This window comes from Ovis canadensis, chromosome 2 (assembly GCF_042477335.2).
Source record: "Ovis canadensis isolate MfBH-ARS-UI-01 breed Bighorn chromosome 2, ARS-UI_OviCan_v2, whole genome shotgun sequence".
Lineage (NCBI taxonomy): Eukaryota > Metazoa > Chordata > Mammalia > Artiodactyla > Bovidae > Ovis > Ovis canadensis.
This window is the reverse complement of record NC_091246.1, coordinates 67,679,938-67,695,595: the sequence shown is the minus strand read 5'-3', so window position 1 is coordinate 67,695,595 and position 15,658 is coordinate 67,679,938. Positions and strand designations below refer to the sequence as shown.

General features: G+C 45.0%; 1 protein-coding gene across 2 annotated transcripts in view; it reads right to left on the bottom strand.

Moving 5' to 3' along the window:
• The window catches only part of APBA1 (amyloid beta precursor protein binding family A member 1), a 236,500-nt gene that overhangs the window by 22,172 nt on the left and 198,670 nt on the right, over nucleotides 1–15,658 (bottom strand). The window contains exons 5-8 of one of the 2 annotated variants that reach the window (XM_069574109.1): nucleotides 13,382–13,527; nucleotides 2,314–2,346; nucleotides 1,200–1,286; nucleotides 132–317 (exon numbers count right to left, since the gene is read on the bottom strand). In XM_069574109.1, the coding sequence (XP_069430210.1) occupies nucleotides 132–317; nucleotides 1,200–1,286; nucleotides 2,314–2,346; nucleotides 13,382–13,527 (452 nt within the window). The remainder of the gene's footprint in view (nucleotides 1–131; nucleotides 318–1,199; nucleotides 1,287–2,313; nucleotides 2,347–13,381; nucleotides 13,528–15,658) is intronic. The other variant, XM_069574111.1, reaches the window with a different exon arrangement.

Sequence of the window (15,658 nt, the reverse complement as noted above, 5' to 3'; positions counted from 1 at the left end):
ACACATAGTAAGTGCTCAATAAGTATTTGTCTCACCTATGATTAAGGTTCTGAGAACTAGAGGGAACCCATTTACCCAAGGGCAGCTCAGATCAGATCACGGGGAGGGAGATCAGAGGAGGCCACCCTTACATCTTCAGACTCAAAGACATGGCAGATCATCTTGTACTGCCTTTTTCCATCCTGGGATGGGTGGGAGGCTTCCACGTTCTCCTGGGAGTTGGAGCGGGGCATCCGCCTGCGGGCCATCAGCACAACAATGTTCCCGATATCCGCGATGTAGGAAATGGTCCTCAGAGGGTGGTCCATCATCGTTTCCTGGAGGGGAGACGGGAGAGGCTGGTGAGTCCAGAGCATTATCTAAGACCCCAGAGAGAGTCTGCCACCCATAGCGTAGCCTAGTACGGTCCACACACGCTGCGGGTGTGGGAGTGGGTGGCGGTGCTCTGGGGCTCACTGCAAACACTGTGTTCGCAAATTTACATGTACCCACCCAGACCTGGGGGCAATTCCCTTGACTGGTGATAACCCAGAGCAGGAAGTGGTCTGTGGTATGTGAAAAGGAATTTAAATCATTTTATAACCAGTAGAATCTCTGTGGGTGCGTGCTAAGTCGCTTCAGTCATGCCTGACTCTTTGTGACCCTTTGGACCATAGTGCCCACCAGGCTCCTCTGTCCATGGGATTTTCTAGGCAAGAATACTGGAGTGGGTTGCCATGCCCTCCTCCAGGGGGTCTTCCTGACCCAGGGATCGGACCCGCATCTCTTGCACTTCCTTCACTGGCGGGTTCTTCACCACTAGGGCCACCTGGGAAACCCCTGGTGGGGAAGCTAAAGAAATAAAAAATCTGCATGCAATTACTGTGTTTTGCTTAATGTGTGTACGTGTGGCTTTAAACAAAATTTCTTGAAAGGCTAATCTGTTTAAATTCATGAATCTTCTGACAAAGGTTTGTGAGAATTATGAACAAACAATATCTGTGGCTTGTTTTTCCCTTTGATCTTTAACAGCCCCAACCTTCCTTACCAAGTCCCTCCCTAACCCCCACCCCCTACATCAGCAGCAGGCACTGCAGACACGAGCTTGTGTGGAAGCCAGCCAGCATCTGGGCACAGCTGCCTGACAGACAAGGGCACAGTCTCCTGGTTGCCATGCTAAGCTTCACCCCCTAGGAAGGTGGGAGCCAGCAAATTAATACCTGCGTGTCGGCGTTCAATACTTTGATTCTCTGGGTAGAAATGAAGAGATCCACCTCAGTCATTGGCTGAGATTCACCTTCAGGAGCCTGAGAAGGAAAACACACCAGGGGAAAGCTTAATATGTTGCTCTGACCCAGGTGCGTGGGAGCAAGCTTAACTCACACACAGAAGCTTCGAGACACAGTCACCAGAACAGCGATTCAGACTCCAGAATGAGGCTGCCAAAGCCAGAGGGGCCACACAGAGGATGGACACAGGGACAGGAGTGAGCACCTCTAGGCTACAGGGGAAATGCGGACGCCCTTTGCCTCTTCCGCCACGGAAGCAGTAGCTCACTGCAGCAGATCTAACTCTCTGGACAATGACGTGAATGGCACTTTCCGCAAGGGTTTCAGAGCCCAACAGATTGAAGGGTGACTGACTCATACCCCCAGGACCTTGGAGAAGTCAGAGTTTGCTCCTGCTCAAGAGATTGGGGTGGGGGGTGTCGATGTTTACAGCAGGTGCAGACAAGGCAGCTGGAGGCAGTTCTGGTAAGAGGGTCTTCATGTTCCCACATACCACAGCAACACAGAAGCAGTACCCACTTCAGAAGCTACCCCATTAAGAGTGAGCCCCAATGCCTCAATGTCCCACGGGTAGCTCTTAAGCACCTGGAAGCTTCACAACCAAAAAAAGCACACCAATCTGGTTCATTTAGGGCTTGACTCTGCACACATGTGGTTATTAGCGAGTTTTCTTTTTTGCATCCAGCAATCTGACAAATCCACAAATCAAACGTGACTAGAATCGAGCAGACCCAGGTCCCTGCCATGTGAATGCTCCTGAATGGTGGGCACTTGCACAGTACTGCAGGATCCCTTCAGCATTCCCAGTCTGCCCCCTGGCCTTCCTCTGGAGTGAGATGACTAATGAGCAACAGAAAACAGCCACTTTGGGCAACCGAGTTTTGAGAAACGTTGGCTTATGGGGCGGTTCAAAAAGAAATCTGAACAAAAACTTGCTGGATGCAGAAAACAAAAACACGAAATAAGAAAAAAGGCAAAACATAAATAAATGAAAAATAAAAAAAACAGGCATAACATCAAGCTGATGAAGTTGTTTGTACTGCACCTTCTTCCTGCTTTTGGCTAATTTCTGGGCCATCTGCTTAGCATGGAACAAACAGAGACAGGAGAACAGTTAGAAAAGAATCTGCAGAGACTCAAAGTTGAAAAGGGAATTGACAATCTAATGTCGGCAGTGGTATAACGCATTTCTGTGGGAGGTGGACTGGCTTTAAAAAAAAATCCCACTCGACTACTGATTTCCTAAATCAGAATTTGGTAGTTGGCGGGGGCAGTAGGAGGAAGGACATGTACTGAGGTGCCTTATACTTAACTGCAATTGATGCTTTCAAAGAACCAACTTTTGGTTCTGCTGATTTCCTTTATTGTATGCCTATATTCTGTTTCATGGATTTCAGCCTATATCTTTGTTTCTACTTTCTTTGGGTTTAATTTGCCAATTTTTTTCTAGCTTAAGATGAAAACTTACATCGTGGACTTTCAAACTTTTTTCTTTCCTGATAATATTTAAAGCTATGAATCTCCCTCTAATCTCCACTTTAGCTATATCCCACAAATTTTGACATGTTGCAATTTAAAACACTTTACATTTCCACTGTGATTTCCTCTTTGAAACCTTATTTATGTTCTTAATTTAAACACATTTGAAGATTTCCTAGTTATCTTTTTGTTATAGACTTCTGAATCAACTGTTCTTCCTCTTTATTAACTCCAGTAATACTTCTTGCCTTAAATTTGTATAATAGTAATAAAACTTGTGTGTGTTAGTCGCTCAGTTGTGTCCAATTCTTTGCAACCCCATGGACTATAGCCCGCCAGGGTCCTCTGTCCATGGAATTCTCCAGGCAGGAATACTGGAGTGGGTAGTCATTCCCTTCTCCAGAGACCTTCCTGACCCAGGGATCAAACTCTCATCTCCTGCACTGCAGGCAGATTATTTACTATTTGAGTCACCAGGGCTTCAATAAAGCCTATTTCTAACTAGAAATGGATATAAGATTTATTCAAGATAGCAGAGTTCTGTAAGAGTAGAAACTCTAAGGCCAGACTGTCCAAAACTGAATTCTGGCTCTGCTACGTACTAGTCTTGTGACGAGACACTTAACATCTCTGTGCTTCAGTTTTCTCAAATGTAAAATGAAGGTAAAACCAGAATTTACTTCATAGGGCTGTTGTGAGGATAAAATGAGTACAGCTGACTCTTGAACAATGTGGGGTTAGGGGTGCCAACAACCACGGGGTCATCCGGGTATCACTTACAGTTGGCCCTCTGTATACACAGTTCAGCTCCTCTGCACCCACCGTTCTGCATCCTTAGAGTCTACCAATCACCGAGGCAACTGGTCTTGGACCACATAATACTGTACCATTTACTCCTGGAAAACATCCAGGTGTAAGTGGGCCTGTGTTGCTCAAGGGTCAACTGTATACACAATGCTCTCAAAACAGTGCCTGGTGTGTTACAGGCGCTCTATTTGTGTTTGCTCTTAAAAAGATTATGATGTTAGACGATTATAATTTGCCTGGGTCGGGATGCAATCTCTTGGCTTTGGTAAGGTCTGCTATATACATGCAGACATTACCTGAACGACGGTGAGTCAGTGGCCAAACCACGGGCACTGCTGTGGTGATGGGGGTGGGGTGTGGGAAGAGCAGCTCCCTCACACCCTTGGTACTCACCTGGCGCCAAAGCTCTTGCTCTCAGCCACACGCCACTACTCATAAGCAACTAATTGTGTTGTCTGTGCTACCTCATGGTGGAGAAACTGGATGAGTCAGCCACCCAAACACTGAACAGCTGATCTAGTACACCCAGGAGACCAGGGCAGCCCCAGCCCCACAACTCATACTGATGGTCAAGACTTCGTGATGAAACAGTCTACTATGGGAAAGTCTGGAGGCAGCAACTGCAAGTGTTATCCTAACTGCTACAATGACAGTGGAAATATCTGTGCATCCAAGGAGCGGCCCTAGGCTGCTGCTGTGCCACACAGATTCCTGATCTGTCCCAGTTATAATCCTCAAGATGAACAACTGCTATAAGAGCCTAACCTCTGTCTTACCTCTCCTGAAATGATACAGCAGTAATATGTGAATTTCCATTATTTTTGATACCAAAACTTAATGGCCTTTGGTCAAAATTCTTCGCCTGCTGGATGAGAAATCTAATCTGAAGGGCCCCTCTCAAAGGAAAGCAAGCCTGCCACCAATGAAACGCCTACTTTCTGTTTTTACGGGGATGGGTGATGAGGAAGAGGATCCAAAAGGCAAGCCGAGTTCCATGAAAGGCGTTTTGAGAATTTTTTTATGAAGTCAAAAATATTTTGTACACTTAGAGTAACACCACCTTTAAATCACTTATGATGTCCAAGTGCCCTGAAACAAATTAGAATTAAAAATTTAGGCATAAGTTTGGAAATCATGATGGGGGTCAGGGCCAGAATGAGCAGCTGGAGTAGCAGAGAAAGGTCTTAGAGCCTTAAGGCCCACATGCATCTGGAAGCAGGGGCTGACAGCATCCACTTAAAACCCTGGCTTTCATGAGGCGTGGGGCTCACCACCAGCAGGCTGGCGGTCACCAAAGGACACGTGCGGCACAGTCCATCCAACCACTCCATCCACAGCGTGTACCGAGTACCTGCTGTTGCTAAGACCCTCTAAGGCTGGTCCTGCCCGGGATCCTCTGACTATTCTAGCTTTTCTTTCCCCAGCTAACCCTGGCTGAGCACTTAGCACATGCCCATATCCTTCTAAGCACTTCACATGTATCGATATAGAAGCTTACAAGAACCCTGTGAGGCAGGCAGTGCATCATCCTCATCTTCCAGAAGAGAAAACTGAGGCACAGAGAGGCTCATTAACTTGCCCACGGTCACACAGCTATTAAGCGGCAGAACAGATAATTAAACTGGAAACCTAATTCTATATTCCAAATTGCTACGGTGCCAGCTGGACACGTTTCTCATCTATAAACTTCTCAGTCCGTCTGTAAAATGGGGTTAATGATACCTACCTCACAGGATTCCCCACCCTCTCCATTTGGAGGAGTAAATGAGATAATGTACGTAAAGGGGCTGCTATCCATGTCAACATCTTTATCAACCATAGACTTCTTTGGGTCAGATGGGAAATCAGCTGGCTTAGACAAGGTTACACTAACAGAAATTCTCATTTTACAATTCAATCATAATTTTGAAACACCTAAATAAAATCTCTCCATAAAAGAATGGAAAAAAAAATCTGATCTTTTGGGGCAGGCTAGTAAAGACAGATGTAAGAATATTTGATAATGAACACGCCTTACAAAAATGTGTGGACCAAAACAATACCAAAATGGCGACAAACACACCACACTGCGAGCACACGAAGCAGTTTCTACAGCTCGGACAGTTTCAGCACCTCGCCCCATCTTCAGCAGAGGAGCAGAGAATGAAGTGGGAATGAGGGTGAAACGGAGCATGGAGACGCAGTGAGAGGAAGCGGCGAGTGAGCTGGCTGTACAGGGGATGTCTCTGCCTGCTTTAGATACTGACTGAGCGTAGGGCCAAGCTCCCTCTAGAAGTTTTTCCTAAAACATATTTAAAAGAATCCCAGCAACAAGACGATCAGGTATCACCACAGGGATAATGTATTCTGCTTTCAAGTAATTGTGGAAGCTTCTGGTTAAACAAACTGAATTAAATCTCCTTAGTACAGGACTTCTCAGAGCCTTAACTAGGAAAATACATGTGACAGATTCCAAAAATATCTATTTGGCGGCGTTTCTTGTGCTTATCTGCCAATGGGACTCCATCAGTGAGAAGCGCTGCACTTGACCAGAATGTGAGAGCACAGCTGGAGAACAGAGGCTCCTTCACACTGGACGGATGGTCCACACTTCTCTCAGGGGCCGGCTCCCGACCTGCAGCATACATTACCACCTCCTGGAGGGCGTATGAAAACAGGTTCCTCCCTGAGTTTCTGACTGGGTTGGGGCCTGAGAGTCTGCACTTCTAACAAATTCCCAGCTGGTGCTGCTGTTGCTGGTCCCACTTTGAGGACCACTGCTCTAATGCATTTCTAAATCATATGGGAAGCTTTCTGGAAGGTTATTCTTACTTCTCAAAAAAAGATGAACTAAGGCAGAAAGAATAGATTAGGGAGGGTGCAAAGATGAAAAAAAAAAAAAACTGCAAAAAAATGGCAGATACCCTCTAGCTCTGCTGCTGCATTCAGATGTCCCTTGTATCTTACATTTTGGTAGATGGAAATGTCTTAGTTACAGATTCCTCAGCCTGCCTTGTATTTCGGTTACCTAAACACTCTCCCTGGCTCCCTCACGAGACTGCAGGTTTCTCAGGGTCAAGGACGTGGTTGATTTTTATCTGCTAAGAGGCCTTGTCACAGGGATCCTGCATAGGGACAGTTTGCTTTTTGAGCCAGATTCATATATAGAAAAACCACAACTCCAAATCTTCCCCCCATTTTGGCAAATAAACCTGCACATTATTTGTAACTTAAGAAAACTGCAATTCTTCAGACTCCAAGTGTAAAGCCAGTATCACTATTAAATGTCAGCCCACAGTTGGTGCTATGTGAGTGACAGACACCACAGAATTGACAGACAGACCAGGAATTAAAGCCTGCTTTGAAATGGAAACCCAAACATCAGGGGCAGAGCTGGCTCAGAGCAAAAGCACCTCACACACAGGGCCACAGCGGGACTCCTGAGAGGAAGGCCTCCCTGGCATCCATCGTGTCAAATAAACAATGCAGGCAGAGGAAGGAGAGGGTCAAGCCAGGAATTACTCGTTTGTGGTGAGGATATCACTAAATGGATTTCCAAATAAATCCACAGAGCATCCCTCCCCCCTTCCTTCCTGGATGGACGTGGCTAGAAAATCGGCAGCCTCATTCTGCTTGCACTGCATCTCTCTAGAGGTGGCCCAGAGTAACTCATTCCTGAAAGGCCAGCCTCTTTAGGAAGAAGCATGCAGCACCTTCCTCAGAGAAGGGAGTGCATGTGGGCACCCCAGTGCAGGCTTTCCTGGACCACCCGAGTTCATCTGGAGACCTGCTCTCAGCCCCTGGTTCCCCGTGCACGTGGTGAAGTCTCTGTGAACCATCCCCACAGTAACTTTCTTGGGGGCGAGGAAATAAACCACAGGTTCTGAACGCGGCCTTCTCCACTTATAATTTGAAAAAGTGGCAGGCTGGTTGTAAAGGCAAACAATCTGACAGGCATTTAAATGGATGTAAAAGGAGCACGAGGCAGAAAATATTTAATGATAGGCAACATTCCTTTCAGATGCAAGAAGCACATTGTGAAATGATACTTATACATGAAATGCGACTGTTTAATCTCACCACTCTATAATGAATTCCTCACACTAGAGCAATTTGCTGTAAAAATAAATATACATTTTTCCAGCTGCTTACTCTGCTCTAGGCAGGTCTAAAATGGATTTATAATCAGAGAGTCTGTCTTGCCTGTTCTGACTGACAAAGCCTTCTAATTTTTTGTTCAAATGATTTGTGGAACTTCTGGATACTAATCCTTTTTGAAGATTCAAAAGTAAACTTTCCGGTTTCTCATCAGGGAGCTGGACTTTCAAAATGGAAAAGAACACTCTCAGAAACCACTGGGGAAATCAGAAAGTGTAGCGTGCAGAGCACTTGGTGCTTGGAGGGGTCTGGCATGAGGATGCTGGAGTCTGGGGTCTCTCCCAAGACCTGCCCTACATTTGGGTGATGTGGCTGTGCCTGCTGTCCCCTTAAGGTCACAGAACACACACACGTGTCTCAGGGCAGCAGAAACACAGACTACTCTAGCTGTGGGAGTCAAGGACGACCCATCAGGAAGTCAATAAACTGAAACCAGGAAAAACTCATCTCAAAGCAACATGCAATACTTGGTCTCAGGGCTCCTCAGTACTCTTTCGGGAGTGGACTATTGCTTTGTTCTGGAGGATTCACCTGAATGGACCCTGGTAGTGTGCCTCGACAGGGACAGGTGCTCTGGCAATCTAGGAGATAAATCTTTGTCGTGTGGCTCTGTCTTGGACCTAACAGGGAGGCAAAGATCTCTGGTTCTAGATTCTCATGCCAATAAAAATGTCCCAGAGGACACTGCAACCACCAAAAGCACTGCCTCTTTTCCAAACACCCCCTTTAGTGGTGGTCCCTGTCTATCAGAGAACCATCCAGGGTCTCTGTACTCCCACTGACCCAGGGAGAGCTAACAGTACCATTATTAACCCAGGAAACTAAGCGCTGGGTCAAGAATTCAGCTAAGTTACTCCATGGTATTACTGCCTCAGCATCCATTCTGTTTGGCCAAGCAGCCTGCCTGAACCTTAAACTGGTATTATTCCCTTCATGCACGCACATGTGGGGAAAGCAGCCCGCAGAGTCACACACACATGTCAGCTCCTAAAGGGACCCCACCCCCACTCATTAGCCCTGTCTCCCCCGGCTGCCCAGGGCCTTCCCCAAGGCGCCCCTTAGGTAATACCTCCACTGAGCTCAGAAAAACCCCATTTTGGTTTGCATTGACCAGTCTGGCCTTCATCTGGGAACCTCAAAGCATTCCACCCATGGACCCCAGTAAAGGCATGTGCCCAGGTCCTGCCTGCCTCCCCATGTGGCCTCTCTAGGTGTGCAGGTGCTTCCTCCAGGACTGCTGAGTCTTAAACTTCTCCATCTCAATTTCTCTTGTAGTCTTCTGCTCACCTGGGGGGTTTACTTAACAAATGCTGATGTAACAAAATTATAATCATAACATATCTGGTGACTGTGGGGACAGGAGGAGCCAGAACTCTGTCCCTAAAGATTGTGCCTTTAAAGTTCTCCTGTATGAGACAAGGCAGGATAACGCCTGAAAAGCAGCTTATTCTCAGGGAGTTTTGTGCATTCTTGAACTCTATACCTGGGAGATCCTAAATTAACATGGAAAACACTGTGGGGACATCTCCAGGTGTTAATGTCACCTCTTTACGTTCAAGGAGAGGGTAAAAGATCAAGCAAGCTCTGACACACAGCTCAACAGAAACCTGAGATTCTACCAGCAGCATTACTGCGTCTGAAGGACCCAGAGGGTAGGAGGGTTGGTCTGATACATAGTCAGGAAGTGGTCTAGTTGGGAGTCACAGGGTAAGATGCACCTCTGGAGGTAGGGGTGGGACTTGATATAGTTGTGAATTACTCTCTGGATCATACATCCTAAATCCTAAAATGTCAGTAGTAGTAGTAGTAGAAATAGTAGTAGTAGTGTTGGTCCCTCAGTCGTATCTGACTCTTTACAATCCCATGGACTGCAGCCCACAAGGCTCCTCTGTCCATGGAACTCTCCAGGCAAGAACACTGGAGTGGGTTGCCATTCACTTCTCCAGGCAATCTTCCTGACCCAGGGATCAAACCTGGGTCTCCTGCAGTTGCAGGCAGATTCTTTACCATCTAAGCCACTAGGGAAGCCAATAAATTGTCAATAGTGCTATCGAAAGTTGCAGCATGGGCTTCCTGTGCAGTGATGGGTAATGAAGGGCAGGGCCAGCGCTGACCTTGTCTACTATTCAGGGCGCAGCAGAGCCTGGGCACGTTCGTGAGATGAGCACCAGCCCTGGAGGAGGGGTGTGGGAGCGGGGGTAGAGGGACGTGAAGTACCACCCCTGCTCTGTGTGACCTCCACGACCTCCGTGGTTGCTGCTCTCTCCTCCCTCAGGCTTCCAGGCAGTGTCTCACCTCACAAGGGCGCCCCACACTCCTGTGGCCTTTTGATCCTGACACCCCTCTCTCCTCCTCTGGCACCCCCTTGTACATCTGCTGGCTTAATTCACTTCTCATTTGCGCTGCTGAACTTGAGGGTAAGGATCTCACCTTATAAATCACTATTTTTCCTCCCTCCCAGGACCCTGCACAGCCTTGCACACATAAATGCTCAACAAATATTCTTCCCTTGATGAAGAGAGTTAAGGACTCTTGCTTCTCGTTCCACACTGCCATACAAAGCTCAGGATGAAGCCTGGGGATGTGTGAGAGAGAAGACACATAAAGGGAACAGTCCCTTGAGGAGGGAGTTGACTCTGACCAATGGAAACTTGACAGAACCAAATCTGGCAAGTCCTAAGCTACTTCAACTTGCTCGACGTCCCCAGCTCTGATTTCAGTGGTGATGAAATGCCTGCGCCTCTAGCTGAAAACAGCCTCAGGGGCTCGCGCCCAAATGACACGATGGCACCGTCAGGGTCCCTGTCACCACCGGCTTAGCCATGGTTCTAGGGGCACTAGCGTCGTTGTGGGTATTCTAGAGGCTGCATTTCCATGGGGTCAGACCAGTTCAAACCAGTTCAAGCTAGTTTGGCTGGTTCAAACTAGCTGTGAATGACTTAAAACTAGACAAAAGTGATTTCAGGGATCAAACAAGCTTGCTCCTTTTAAATCTTGACAAAACAGATGCAAACAGGTTATGACTGGTTTGAACCGAGTTAGCCTTGCACTGACTTGGTTCAGATTAGCCAGAGAAGATCTGATCAACTGCTTACTTTTAGGTGAAGCAAGCCAGTTCAGCTGACTGTGGCTCAGATCATGAACTCCTTATGGCCAAATTCAGACTTAAATTGAAGAAAGTAGGGAAAACCTCTAAACCATTCATGTATGACCTAAAACAAATCCCTTACAATTATACAGTGGAAGTGACAAATAGATTCAAGGGATTAGATCTGATAAAGTGCCTGAAAAACTATGGACAGAGGTTTGTAACACTGTACAGGAGGCAGTGATCAAAATCATCCCCAAGGAAAAGAAATGCAAAAGGCAAAACGGTTGTCTGAGGAGAGCTTACAAATGGCTGAGTGAAGAAGAGAAGTGAAAGGCAAAGGAGAAAAGGAAAGATATCCATCTGAATGCAGAGCTCCAAAGAAGAGCAAGGAGAGGTGAGAAAGCCTTCCTCAGCGATCAGTGCAAAGAAATAGAGGAAAACAGAATGGGAAAGACCAGAGATCTCTTCAAGAAAATTAGAGATATCAAGGGAACATTTCGTGCAAAGATGGGCACAATAAAGCACAGAAACGATATGGACCTAACAGAAGCAGAAGATATTAAGAAGAGGTGACAAGAATACACAGAAGAACTATACAAAAAAGTTCTTCATGACCCAGATAATCACGATGGTGTGATCACTCACCTAGAGCCAGACATCCTGGAATGCAAAGTAAACTGGGCCTTAGGAAGCATCATTATGAAGAAAACTAGTGGAGGTGATGGAATTCCAGCTAAGCTAAGCTATTTCAAGCCCTAAAAGATGATGCTGTGAAAGTGCAAGACTCATTATGGCAACAAATTTGGAAAACTCAGCAGTGGCCACAGGACTGGATACGGTCAGTTTTCATCCCAATCCCAAAGAAAGGCAATGCTGAAGAATGTTTGAACTACTGCACAATTACACTCATCTCACACGCTAGCAAAGTAATGCTCAAAATTCTCCAAGCCAGGTTTTAACAGTACATGTACTGAGAACTTGCAGATGTTTAAGCTGGATTTAGAAAAGGCAGAGGAACCAGAGATCAAATTGCCAACATCCGTTGGATCATAGAAAAAGCAAGAGAGCTCCAGAAAAGCATCTACTTCTACTTTACTGATTATATCAAAGCCTTTGACTGTAGATCACAACAAACTGGAAAATTCTGAAAGAGATGGGAATACCAGACCACCTTACCTGCCTCTTGAGAAATCTGTATGCAGGTCAAGAAGGAACAGTTAGAACCAGACATGCAACAATGGACTGGTTCAAAACGGGGAAGGAGTACGTCAAGGCTATATATCATCACCCTGCTTATTTAACTTACACGCAGAGTACATTAAGCAAAATGGTTGGCTGGATGAAACACAAGCTGGAATCAAAATTGCTGGGAGAAATATCAATAACCTCATGTATGCAAATGACACCACCCTTATGGCAGAAAGCAAAGAACTAAAAAGCCTCTTGGTGAAAGTGAAAGAGGAGATTGAAAAAAGTTGGCTTAAAACTCAACATTCAAAAAACAAAAATCATGGCATCTGGTCCCATCACTTCACAGCAAACAGATGGGGAAACAGTGGAAAGGGTGATAAGACTTTATTTTCTTGAGCTCCAAAATCACTGCAGGTGGTGACTGCAGACATGAAATTAAAAGATGCTTGCTCCTTGGAAGAAAAGCTATGACCAACCTAGACAGTATACTAAAAAGCAGAGGCATTACTTTGCTGACAAAGGTCCATCTAGTCAAAGCTATGGTTTTTCCAGTAATCATGTATAGATGTGAGAGCTGGACCAGAAAGAAAGCTGAGTGCTGAAGAATTGATGCTTTTGAACTGTGGTGTTGGAGAAGGCTCTTTCTTGAGAGTCCCTTGGATGGCAAGGAGATCAAACCAGTCAATCCTAAAGGAAATCAGTCCTAAACATTCATTAGAAGGACTGAAGCTGAAGCTCCAATACTTTGGTCACCTGATGTGAAGAACTGACTCATTGGAAAAGACCCTGATGCTTTGAAGGACTGAAGGCAGGATGAGAAGGGGATGTCAGGGGATGAGATGGTTGGATGGCATCACTGACTCAATGGACATGAGTTTGAGCAAGCTCTGGGAGTTGGTGATGGACAGGCAGGCCTGGTGTGCTGTAATTCACGGGGTCAAAAAGAGTCGGACATGACTGAACGACTGAACTGAAGCCAGTTCAATCTAGCTTGAACAGGATCGACACATTCAAAAGTAATGACACCTAGTTTGAACCACACTGTAGCATGAATTTTCAAGGCACTGATCTCTGTCAGCAGAAATGCAGTGATATTGTGCTCACATATTGGAAAGATAATATTTAAAATGCTGTCCTTCCTCATCTTTCCACCTTTCCAAAGCTTATCATCGTATATACTTCTTCCTCAAGGCTGGCCATTAAGAACAATCAAATTACGTAGCATGTATGCATCAAGACTCCAACACACTTTGCAAATCTTTTTTCTGTTGAGAACTTTGGCAGGTACAGGTATAAGCCCTGCCTGTCATGTCACCTCAGTCCTCTCCACTAAACTTGGGACATGTGGTGCGGGGTGACCACTACATTGGCCCACCACCCCCCCTCGAAGCACAGAGTACCCCCTCACCTTGATCCTGCTTACTGCTTCCTGGGCCTGCATCATTCGCACGTTTTTGGAGGGAGTTTTGTCTGAGAGCAGCTGGGTAGAGCCAAGGTAATTAGCAGCAAAAATGATTCCATCAATCAAGTCCTCAGGGTCACAAGGTCCAGGAACTGTAACACACAGACCGTGGTGGTGAGTGAGGCCATGTGTGCCCCTCATCACGCCCCCTCCCCTTTGCTACATGCCTCCAACACAGGTGGTCAGCTTCCGACACCCCTGAGCAGGTGCATCTACCTGAGACTCTAAGGCATCTCTCTGATCTCCCTTCACTGTGCCCTCATTTTCAAACAGAAGGGAAAATTCTTCCTTAGAGGAGTCAACTTCACCCAGACCATTTACTATGAGAAACAACGTGAATATTTATTTAAACATGAAATATAAAACCCATTGATAAATGATGTTGTTTTTTGGGACGAGCACTATACCATCACCTCTGGCTCTCCTGTGTCTAGTCAGCTTCTGTCACACAGTGGGTATCAAATAAATGTTTGCTGGACAAATGGTTAGATGAGCAGAAGGCCATCTTGTTAGACAGCCTCATCATACAGTAGTTCCTCTGCTTGCCACTGATTCATATCACCTACCCCCTCCATTTTACCCATAATGGGGAAAATAAACATCATAAATCAGAAAAATGAGTATTTGCTGCAGAATGTCTGGATTCCCCAAAGAGCCTCTAACCTGAAGTCTGCAAGAGAGGTAACATGACCTCAGAGTTGTGGTCTTGTGCTAATAATCTTGTTGACTTACCCGCTATAACGTGCCCGGCCTGCATCCACATACATACCAATTCCAAGGAAGTTTGGAATTTCCTGTTCTCATTCACCAGCCTTTAATTTTAAATATTTAAAATGGAAGCATCTGATTCTAACCAGTGCTGTTGTTTAGTTGCTCAGTTGTGTCTGAGTCTTTTGTGACCCCATGGACTGTAGTCCATCAGGCTCCTCTGACTGGGATTTCCCAGGCAAGAAGACAGGAGTGGATTGCCATATCCTTCTCCAGGGGATCTTTCTGATCCAGGGACAGAACCCATGTCTCCTGCATTGGCAGGCAGGGTCTTTACCACTGAGTCACCTGGGAAGTTTGATTCTAACCATGATCACCTATAAACCCCACTGGAAATTAAAATGTGTTGGGACTAATACATAACTTTACAACAGATGTGATAAGAAAGGCATTTTAATTCTGCAATGAAAACATATATATTTTCTTTGGCTTGAATGCTATATTTGGAAAGACTAAAATATACTTTTTAACCCACTGTTAAAAACTCAGGGTCTTAAATTAGACAACTCGATATGGAAACAATTTGCTTTTTCCTCTTGAAGAGCTAATCTGGAATGATTTTTTATTTTTATCCTTACACATCAAGCTCATCTTGAGTTTAAACAGCTGGTTCCTGTGATAAGCTGCTTATCAGGGTACAGACAACGTAATCTATTTGTTTTCCTAAAACCACGGTGCTGGTGGAAAAAAAGAAATTAACTGTTTTAGGAGAGGTCTTCACAAAGCATCTGTGTAGACATTAAATCAGGAAACCTGTTAAGTTTTCTGATTCTCAATCTTTCTGAGAAAGGTTTCTGGACAAACACTGAGGGGTACAGCCAAACCTGCCTCTACCACATACCAGTCATTTCTGTGCTTCTTGAAAGACACATGCTTCCTACCCTGAAGGTTTTACAGATATGAGCAGAATTCAGGTTATTTACAATGTATAACTTCAGTTATATAGCAGGGAAGCACTGTCAAAGTAAAATAATACATGGACAAGTTTGGATCTATACTATGTCTTGTAAAAAGTAAAATATCATCATAAATCCCAGTGACAGATTTATAATGTTAGATAAATATAATCATTTTTGACAAACAAGAGAAAAAAAGACCTCATCCGGAATGGCAACTTTTAAAAACCTTCCATTTATTTTGTGAAAATAATGAATGTTAAAAAAAAAAAATGAAACATCTTCTCTATGGGACTTCCACTATCATATATTCATTGGTGGGTTTAGCTCTCCTTACTGAAAAGGGTCCCTTTTCAACCACAGTAAGTATGAATATGCAGATATGTTTAAGAGTAATCCAGGTGATATTTAAGCGACTATATAAATGTCAAGAAGCTGAGAGAGAGAAATATTGGACCTAAACAAATACATATTTGAGATACAATTTTATGTCAATTATTTTCTGGGGAAATTGACTAGAATCAAATGTCACTGTATTATACTCACAAAAAATAATCCT